The sequence below is a fragment of the Colobus angolensis genome, unplaced genomic scaffold (assembly GCF_000951035.1).
Source record: "Colobus angolensis palliatus isolate OR3802 unplaced genomic scaffold, Cang.pa_1.0 Scaffold184, whole genome shotgun sequence".
In the NCBI taxonomy this organism is placed as follows: domain Eukaryota; kingdom Metazoa; phylum Chordata; class Mammalia; order Primates; family Cercopithecidae; genus Colobus; species Colobus angolensis.
Genome location: NW_012114977.1, coordinates 4,349,864 through 4,360,125, shown reverse-complemented (window position 1 = coordinate 4,360,125; position 10,262 = coordinate 4,349,864). Strand labels below are relative to the sequence as shown.

The 10,262-nt window shown below is 44.7% G+C and overlaps 1 protein-coding gene across 1 annotated transcript in view; it reads right to left on the bottom strand.

Annotated features, from left to right (window-relative positions):
• Window positions 1-5,473: 5,473 nt before the first annotated feature.
• The window catches only part of LOC105510194 (tumor necrosis factor receptor superfamily member 10D-like), a 25,202-nt gene continuing 20,413 nt past the window's right edge, over window positions 5,474-10,262 (bottom strand). The window contains exons 2-3 of the mRNA XM_011939851.1: window positions 5,982-6,054; window positions 5,474-5,796 (exon numbers count right to left, since the gene is read on the bottom strand). Of these exons, the coding sequence (XP_011795241.1) occupies window positions 5,669-5,796; window positions 5,982-6,054 (201 nt within the window). The 3' untranslated portion in view covers window positions 5,474-5,668. The remainder of the gene's footprint in view (window positions 5,797-5,981; window positions 6,055-10,262) is intronic.

Below are 10,262 nucleotides of genomic sequence, written 5' to 3'. Positions count from 1 at the left end.
TTGCATAATGGTTACATGTGAGTATACAGTTGTCACAGATGAAATGAAAAAAGAAGTGAACAGTTAAGGGAAGGTGCGGTGGTTCACGTCTGTAATCCCAGTACTTTGGGAGGGTGAGGTGAGCAGATCGCTTGAGCTCAGGAGTTCAAGACCAGTCTGGGCAACATGAGGAAACCCCATATCCACCAAAAATTAGCCAGGCGTGGTGGTGTGCACCTAGTCCCAGCTACTCAGGAGGCTGAGGTTGGAGGATCGCTTGAGCCCAGGAGACCAAGGTTGCAATGAGTTGAGATCGCACCACTGCACTCCATCCTGAGTGACACAGTGAGATCCTGTTTTTTTTTTTTTCTTTTAAACTGAACAGTTTACTGCATGTAACTTATGCCTTAGTGAGCAAACAGGCACAGAGAATCGGTGAACTCTACAGGATGGGAGGTTTATCTTCATTTCTGTGGAGGGGAGGTGACCTGTGCCAGGTCCTACAGCTGGCTGCTTCTCAGGGTCACGGTTGGAATCCAGGACTCCCGATTCTAAGGAGATTCTCCATTGTCTTTCACAGACACCTAAAAGCTGAAGGGTCTCAGGTGAAATAGATGAATGAATATCAGCAAAAGTCATCTGTTTCTTTTCATGTTTTTTAAATGAGGCTGTACAAAACAGAGACTCAAATTCCAGGCCCTCTCTGTCTATAAGGAAGGTGGTGTGCAGTGCATTGCACAAAATCTCATTTAATCTGTTCTAAAAAGAAAATAACACCAGGACTCCAAAACCACTAAGCCAAAGGGAAAAGTCAAGCTGGGAACTGTGTCAGGCAAACCTGCCTCCCACTTTACTCCTAAATAAGATAGCTACAAGGATAGAAAAGCTACATAGCTCCCTCCCAATTTGCCCACAAGGAAATTCTTTGTGGGCCTCAAGATCCTTACCCTAAAACAGTTCTGCTGAGTTTCACCCTGGCAATGTACATTGATAGCCGATCTTCACAGGTGTGGGACAGAAAGTCATCCCTCTGCTCACCTGAGATTGCATATCTGACTGCTTCCTCCAAGTTCACTTGGGAGGCTGAAGCAGGAGAATGGCGTGAACCCGGGAGGCGGAGCTTGCAGCCGAGATCGCACCACTGCACTCTAGCCTGGGCGACTGCTATATCTCAAAAAAAAAAAAAAAAAAAAAGCAAGTTCACTGAGCCAAAGGCATAAGTGACTATTCCTCTACCTCTACCCATATAGCCTACTATATGTTGTGTATTCAGTGAAAGGCTGATCGAAGACCAAAAGAATGCAACCTTGTGTCTCTTATCTACGTATGATCTGGAAGCCTCCACTTCCAGTTGTCCCGCCCTTCTGGACCAAGTCAATGTACATTACACATATTGATTAATGTCTCATGTCTCCCTAAAATATACAAAAGGAAACTGACACCAACCACCTTGGGCACATGTCGTCAGGACGGCTTAAGGCTGTGTCATGGCCGCTTGCTTAACCTTGGCAAAATAAACTTTCTAACTTGATTGACACCTGTCTCAGATATTTTGGGTTCATACCCTCACAGGCCCCAGATCTGGGCAGGGTTGCTCTATCTTCGCGTTCGCTTCTTGCTCAGGGTCTGTTTGCCCCTACCTACCTCTGTTCCAGCCTCAGGGAACGAGGCTAAGCTGGGTATAAACAGAGGTCCCCTAACCCAGGCCCTGTGCTTTCCACAGATACAGAAGTGGCCGCCCTGGGACCTGCTCCCATGACAAGTGCAGCCCAGGCAGCCTCCTTCCTCCTCTGAGCGCCCGCTGCAGCCACTCTCTCTCCCTCCCTCGGGCTCTCACCCATTTTGCTTTCTGTCTCTGTATGTCCATCCATACTCCCCGGGTGGGTTCCCAGCCCTCTTTGAGGTAGATTCTCTGGTGACCTAGGCTCCTGGCAGCGCCTTGGGTGCCAGGGAGGCCAGGCAGTGTGGGCGGGCTCTCTGTGGACTGGAGGTGGGTGGGCGATGGAGCAGTAGGTTCCCACGCAGGGGGCTCTCCGGGTTCCCCCATTGGGTTCTGGGCCTGTTGTGGGACCCTCTGCCTTTTCTGAACTGACTCCCAGCTCACCTGGCTGTCTCCATGGCTTTCTCCACGCAGCTCAGAGGCTGTTCTTTGATAACTCCTGGTCATCAGGAGAGAGCGGGCGGTGGGAGGACAAGCGGCTCTAACCCTGGGGGGAGCCATGTTGTCCAAGCCCAGGCCCTTCTAGAACCGTGGCTGCCTCCCCTCCAGGGCCTCCAGGGCGGCTGGCTGGGAAGCCGCGCGTGTGCTGCCCTCTACAGGCTGCTCAGCCTCCCTGCAGCTCAGCCCAGCTCAGGGCTCCAAGTGAGGCCCAGAAGCCCACGGGCAGGGCAGGGGGAAGCGCTGGAGCAGCACCTCCCCCGCTGTGGGGAAGGCGGACAACGTCCGGGCACGCCTGGGCCTCTTGAGAGCTGTGGGCGAGAGGGAGAGCGGGTTCTCCAGGGCAAGGGGAGCGGGATATGTGTCTGTCAGGTTCCTGCAAGGCTGAGCAACCTGGGTACACTTATGGGGATGCAGGGAAGGCCGGGGCAGAGAAAGTGAAGTTTAGCCCAGGGCCAGAGGAAGCCGCAGGAAAATGTCCACGGGACTCCCCCAGCGACAGGGCCGGCCACCTCTCAGGGACCCACTGACTGTTCCCCAACAGCTATCAGAGCCGGATGCAGGAACCCAGCTGCCCAGAGAACCCTCCTGAGAGGCTGTGGGTGAGCCAGGCGTGCACTGGTGTCCCTGTCCCCAGAGGGAGGGGCAGGCAGAAGAGAAAGTAGGGGAAAGAAATATGAATTCCGGTCCCCAGGAACCTGGCACTTTAAACTCCGGGGAATCAGTTGCAGGAAACACCCCCAGTAGGCCAAGCGTGAAGGCAGAGAGGGGAGGAAGGAAGGAAGGAGTTCAGCAGGAGCACAGCCCTGGCCTCCTGTCACTCAGATCCGATTCACAGGAGGAGGGGAAAACAGGGAGAAAACAAAAAACACACCTCTTTTAATATAAGATTTCATGTTTATTTTGGACAAAATTCATAAACATATGAGCATTTTCTGTATGACATGCTTCCTTGTATTGTTTGATATTACAGCATGGTCTTCAAATAGGTTCCATGGGGCAGAAGCATCAAAGAACACTAACCACGAGTGACACACTGTCTTAAGTGGCTGTCGTGTGGCATGTGCTGTTTGGCCTGGGGATAAAGCAAATCCTATATAAACGAAACAACTCTAGAAAACCCCAACAATTTCATGTTGTCAGGAAGCTTACTTTAAAAGAATAAGCTTAACAAACACAGATATGGCTGACACTCCAGATGCATCTTCAAGGAAGGCCTCTGTGGAAGGGACAAGGGAGCTGGGGCTGGACTGGCTCCCTCTGGGCTTTGAGGCCGAGCGTCCTGCACAGAAGGCCCTGCAAAGGCAAAGACCAGGAGGCAGCAGCACCCTGTGTCTTCCAGATGTGCAGGGGACAACACGTGGGACGCCAGATGGAAGTGGGAGAGGACGGAAGTGCAAAGACCAGAAAGGCCACCCCTTCCTCAAACTCCACGGACGCAACACTCTGAATGTGCCTAAATCTTGAGGCAATTCTAACTCTGTCCCAGCCAAACCAGTCCCGGAACAAGACAACACACAATGCCTTTAGATGGAAAAGACCAAAATTCCTTGAACGACTACGTCCGTAACTTATCCTACCACAACTGGACTACTATAGAGAAGAGTTTGTTGGAAAGAGGCTAAAATGATTATTGAAGGTTTTTTTTGTTTTGTTTTGTTTTGTTTTGAGACAAAGTCTGGCTCTGTTGTCCAGGCTGGAGTGCAGTGGTGTGATCTCGGCTCACTGCAAGCTCCACCTCCTGGGTTCACACCAGTCTCCTGCCTCAGCCTCCCGAGTAGCTGGGACTACAGGCGCCCGCCAACATGCCTAGCTACTTTTTTTTTTGTATTTTTAGTAGAGACGGGGTTTCACCATGTTAGCCAGGATGGTCTCGATCTCCTGACCTTGTGATCTGCCCACCTCGGCATCCCAAAGTGCTGGGATTACAAGCGTGAGCCACCGCACCCAGCCAAATGATTACTGAAGTTTTTAAATAAAATAATAGAACGTGACACAAGGACAAAGCCTTGATGTGTCGGCCATTCTAGGTCCTGTTGTCACAGTGTTTAAGAATTGATATTTCTGAGATGAGTCAGATGCTTACAGAGAAGCCAAGCGACTCAAATAGGGAATCTGTACCCTAAAATGCAGCTCAGGAATCTCTACCATAAAATGCAGCCCAGGGACTTGGGGTCACAGACCACCAGAAGCGAGAGGGGCCCATCCACTCCTGAGTCGGCAACCATTTCACACCATTCCCAAGCACTGTCCACTCTTCCCTCTTGATGCCATGGCAGATACCGGGGCAGATAAAGACTCGCTCTGCCCTGAGCCCAAAAGAGGCCCAAGGTTCACTAATGTTCAATGGTAATGGCGCTTGAAAGAGAAGCTCTTCACAGTCTCAGATCTAACTTAGTTCTCACTGTCCTCATCTGCTGTGGACACGTAGGAAGATGCAGTTCCATGACTGTCCCAGCAGGACAAACCAGACACATGGCTTCCCATAGATACCATGCTCTTCAAAATCCTGGACATATGTAAACGTCTACTTATAAATAAGTATTTATTTATAAATAAATATAAATATTTATTTATAAATATTGTTTATTTGTAAATAAATACCTCTATACACCTCTAAAATCATCAACTAAGACAGACCGGCCCCTTGAGAAGTTGCCAGCCATCAAACCCTGGTCCACTCTGAGGGCGTAGGGGGGAGAACTGGAACACAGTCAGTGCCTCCCCAGGAGGGAGGATTTCTCCTCTCATCGCTAGTCATATATCTAGTCATTTTTGACTGCTGATTTGCACCAGGCAGCCCATGTAAACAGCCTAACAAATGCATTTCCTAAAATTTTTCCATGCTTACATCAACATGCACAGAAATAGGAAAACAGAAAGACATACATCATATAGTTTTAGGCAATACAGATGTTTCTCTACTTAAGATGGAGGTAAGCCCCAATAATCCTATCTTAGAGCCGAAAAATCTAAATTGAACCATCGTAAGTCCACATGCTCATGACTTAGCATGGGGCTATGTCTTGATAATCTCATCATAAGTTGAAAGAGCCACATTTAAAACGCATGTAATACCCAGATAAACCAGTTATAAAGTTAAAAAACTCTAAGTCAAACCACTGTGGTATTACACCATCTGTAGTTAAATGTCATTAAATGCACATATCAGTATAGATGGGACTTACAATATAAGAAAGCTTTTTTCTCATGATGACTTCTCTCATAAAAAGGACTTCTCTCATGATGAACTGAAAAAAATGACATCCTAAAACCACCCTTAATACACAATCATATAACTCTGTGCCCCCAACATCTTATATAAATTTCCACAGTTTATCACACACAGTATTTCATAAAAATTACTCCAAGTGCATTGACAAAGTTCTAGGACCTTTGGTAAGCTGCACCATATTGGATGGTAGAGTTAATTGAGGCATGGGTCAAGTACTAGACTGTTTCTTCCAGGCTGCTTCCCTTTGTAGGAGAAAAGGTAAACAAAGGAAGCTCTGGTTTCCTGAAGAGATTCTTTCACATGCAGGATGCGGCAGAGCCTGCATCACCTTCTTCATAGAAGAACTTTTTGGAGCCCACCAGTTGGTCCTGAATTATTTCCTTTGCATGTCTTTCAGTGTGTGAGGCCTCCAGCAAGGTGTTGACTGAAGAAGAAGAGAGGAATTTAGGGTCTTGATGCTCCAGAGACAATCAGCACAGGATCGGCATAGGACCCCCTACTTCCAGCAGGGAATGCTCCAGAAGAGCCCTCTCAGCTATGGGGACAGCAGTTAGGACATCATCCCTATTGCCTCCATTCCTTCTGCATCTCTAGGCACAAAACACTTACTCTCAGTGGGGTCAGCACCATTCACTGGAATCAGCAGCCTCCTCCTCTGACACACTTCAGCTTCTGCCCATTCCTGTAACACACAGTGGGGAATGCTCTGGTCAGAGTCAGGAGTCCTGGGGTCCAGTACTGACCCCGACCACCAGCCAGCAAGAGACCTGCAGCGCTTCCCCTCTCGGGTCTCCATGGAGATGGAGACAAACCTCTGGTTCTGCATAGCTCTTGGGCTCTGTGTGCTGGTGACTCATTGAGACATACGTGACAGGTAGTAAATGCTCACTTCATAAGTGTTCTGTCCAGCTTTGACTACTGTATACACCTGTGTAATCATCCTATGATCAAGACATAGAACATTGCCACACCCCAGGAAGTCCCGTTCTTCCGCATCTGATCAATTTCCACCCACCCTGACAGGAGAGGATCACTTCATTACAGAACTTTTACCAACAGAAGTCTCAACAGAGGACTATGTTTGAGAGCACCCAGAAAAAATCTAACAAAAGGATTTATTCCCAGACTGCAAAAGTTCTTTGATCATCAATACTATACCATATCAACAGTCTACATAAGGAAATAAAACATCAGTCTCTATGCAGGCTGAAAAGACATTTAGTAGAATTAAACACCAATTCTGAATTTTTGAAACCCTTTTAGAATAGGAGGCTGCATTCTTGATGATGTGAATTTCTTTCTATATGAAACCAAAAGTGAGCATCATTCCTAAGGGTGGCACGTTAGGGGCCTTCCCCCGAAATCAGATCAGGACCCAAACACCTGCCTTCGCTGAGCACAGCTGAACATGGTTCTGAAATTTCTGGCCTGTGCAACAAGATGGAAAACAAAAATAAGGCAAGATTCTTGGAAGGGGGCAGACACAATAATCATTATATTTAATGTCACTTAAAAACCCTAAGAATGGGGCTGGCTGGGTGCAGTGGCTCACGCCTGTAATCCCAGCACTTTGGGAGGCCGAGGCAGGTAGATCACAAGATCAGGAGATTGAGACCATCCTGGCTAACATGGTGAAACCCCATCTCTACTAAAATTAGTAACAGCTACACGGGAGGCTGAGGCAGGAGAATCACTTGAACTCGGGAGGCGGAGGTTGCAGTGAGCCGAGATCGCACCACTGCACTCTAGCCTGGGCGACAGAGCCAAATTCTGTCAAAAACAAACAAACAAACAACCCTAAGAATGAAACTACGATATTGAAATATAAATGTATATCTGAAGGAATGTTAAAAACATAGGAGATGCAATAAATTAGCAAACAGAATTACAAGGCTATGCAACTCATAATGATTACAAAATACCAAACAGCCATGAGAAGAAATAGGAATAAATTTATCTGAAGAGGAGCACAAATCACAACTCAGTTATAATAAAATACTTGACTTCAAACTGGATAAGAAAATACTGAATATTGATAAGACATTAAGTATTTCTAGATTAATTTTTAATTTTAAGATAAATTGATAAAAATGCCACTGATTTTCTTTGGAAGGGGAGAATGGAAGAAATCTTATAATTATAAGCTTCATCTGGGTGAAATAATAAAGTTTGAAAAAGTACAGAAGAGGTGTTGGCTCTCTTGGATATTAAAACATATTAGACAGTTCCCATTGGAACATGCCTTAAAATAATAAGAGCCATCTCTGACAAATCCATAGCCAAAATCATACTGAACAGGCAAAAGCTGGAAGCATTCCCCTTGAGAACTGGAACAAGACAAGGATGCTCACTCTAACCACTCCCATTCAACATAGTACTGGAATTCCTAGCCAGAGCACTTAGGCAAGAGAAAGAAATAAAAGGCATCCAGATATGAAATGAAGAAGTCAAAGATCTATCTTAATGGACAATATAATTCTATACCTTGAAAACCCTAAAGACACCACAAAAAGGCTTCTGGAACTGATAACAACTTCAGCAAAATTTCAGGATACAAAATCAATGTGTAAAAATCGGTAGCATATCTATACACCAATAACATTCAGCCTGAGAAACAAATCAAGAACACAATCCCATTTACAATAGACACACACACACACACACACACCCCTAGGAATACCTCTAACCAAGGAGGTGAAAGATCTGTACAAGCAGAATTACAAAACACTGCTAAAAACAAAAAAATCATAGATGGGGCCGGGTGTCAGTGGCTCACACCTGTAATCCCAGCACTTTGGAAGGCCAAGGTGGGCAGATTACTAGGTCAGGAGATTGAGGCCATGCTGGCTAACATGGTAAAACCCCGTCTCTACTAAAAATACAAAAAGAAATTAGTCAGGCATGGAGGGGCATGCCTGAAGTCGCAGCTACTCGGGAGGCTGAGGCAGGAGAATCGCTTGAACCTGGCAGGCGGAGATTGCAGTGAGCTAAGATCGCGCCACTGCACTCCAGCCTGGGCGACATAGCAAGACTCCATCTTAAATAAATAAATAAATAAATAAATAAATATCATAGATAATATGAACAAATGGAAAAACATTCCACACCCATGGATTGGAAAAAATAATATCATTAAAATGGGCATACTGCTCAAAGCAATCTACAGATTCAACACTATTCCTATCAAACTACCAATGTCATTTTTCACAGATTGGAAAAATTATTCTTAAATTCATATGTGACCATAAAAGAGCTTGAATCGCCAAAGTAATCCTAGGCGAAATGAACAACGCTAGAGGCATCATGTTATCCGACTTCAAGCTATACTCTAAGGCTACCGTAACCAAAACAACATGATGCTGGTACAAAAATAGACACATAGCCAATGGAACAGAATAGAGAACCCTGAATTAAAGTAACACAACTACAGCCATCTAATTTTTGACAATGTGAACTAAAATAATCAATGAGGAAAGGACTCCTTATTCAATAAATGGTGCTAAGATAACTGGCTAGCCATATGCAGAAGAATGAAAACTAGACCTCCACCTTTCACCATATACACAAATTAACTCAAGGTGGATTAAAGATTTAGATGTAAGACCTCAAACTATAAGAACCCTAGAAGAAAATACCTTTCTGGACATCATCCATGGCAAGGAATTTATGACTAAGTCCCCAAAAGCAATGCAACAAAAACAAAAATTGACAAGCAGGACTTAACTAAACTAGAGAGCTTCTGCACAGCAAAAGAAACTATCAGCCAAAAGAAACTATCAACAGAGTAAACAGACAAACTACAGAATGAGAGAAAATATTTGTAAGCTATGCATCTGACAAAGGTCTAATATTCGGGAACTATATGCAACTTAATTGAACAAGCAAAAAACAATCCCATTAAAAATGGGCAAAAGACATGAACAGGCACATCTCAAAAGAAGACATACAAGTGGCCAGCAAACACATGAAAAAATGCTCATCAGCACAGATCAGAGAAATGTATCTCACATTAGTCAAAATGGTGATTATTAGAAAACCAGTGAACAACAGATGTTAGCCAGGCTATGGAGAAAAGGGAACATTTATATACTTTTTTTTTTTTTTTTGAGACAGATCATGTATGAATATAGATGGCATATGCATAAAGATTTCTGCAAAGATTCACAAGAAATTATCTGCTGTATTTACCTGAATTTAAAAGGTCTGGGGACTGGAGAAAGTGTTAGGGCACTCCCACAATGACTGAGTGCCTTTCTATAGTATGGTAGATGTGTGACTCTGCATTTACTACCTTCAAAAAACATGCAATTTGGATGAGTGCAGTGGCTTATGCCTGTAATTCCACCGCTTTGAGAGGTCAAGGTGGAAGGATCACTTGAGGCCAGGAGTTTGAGACCAGCCTGGGCAACATAGCAAGACGGGATCTCTGCAAATTAAAAAACAAATGTGCAATGTGATTCAGCAGTGTGTAGTAATTGTTGACATTTTTTGTTTGTTTCCTTCCTTTTAACTTCTTGTGATTTAAAAAACATGTGGTACAGGTATAGGAAAAGAAGAAAAGGGTGGAAAGTATCCGCATATTTTTGATCAGTGTTGGTTGCAACTATGGATGCAGAACCCACAGATGAGGAAGGCAAAGAGGGCTTATCCCAGGGCTGTGTATCCGTACAGCTGAAAATTGCTGAGCAGATTTTAAGTGTTCTTACCACAAATACATGATAAATATGTGAATTAGCTTGATTTCGGCATTCCACAATGTGTAAAAATGTAAACACATCATGGTGTACACTATAAATATATATAATGTTTATCTGTCAATTATGTTTATCTGTCAATTAAAAATAAATTGATTTTTAAAAATAAGAGTGCACCTGCTGGACACTCATCTTC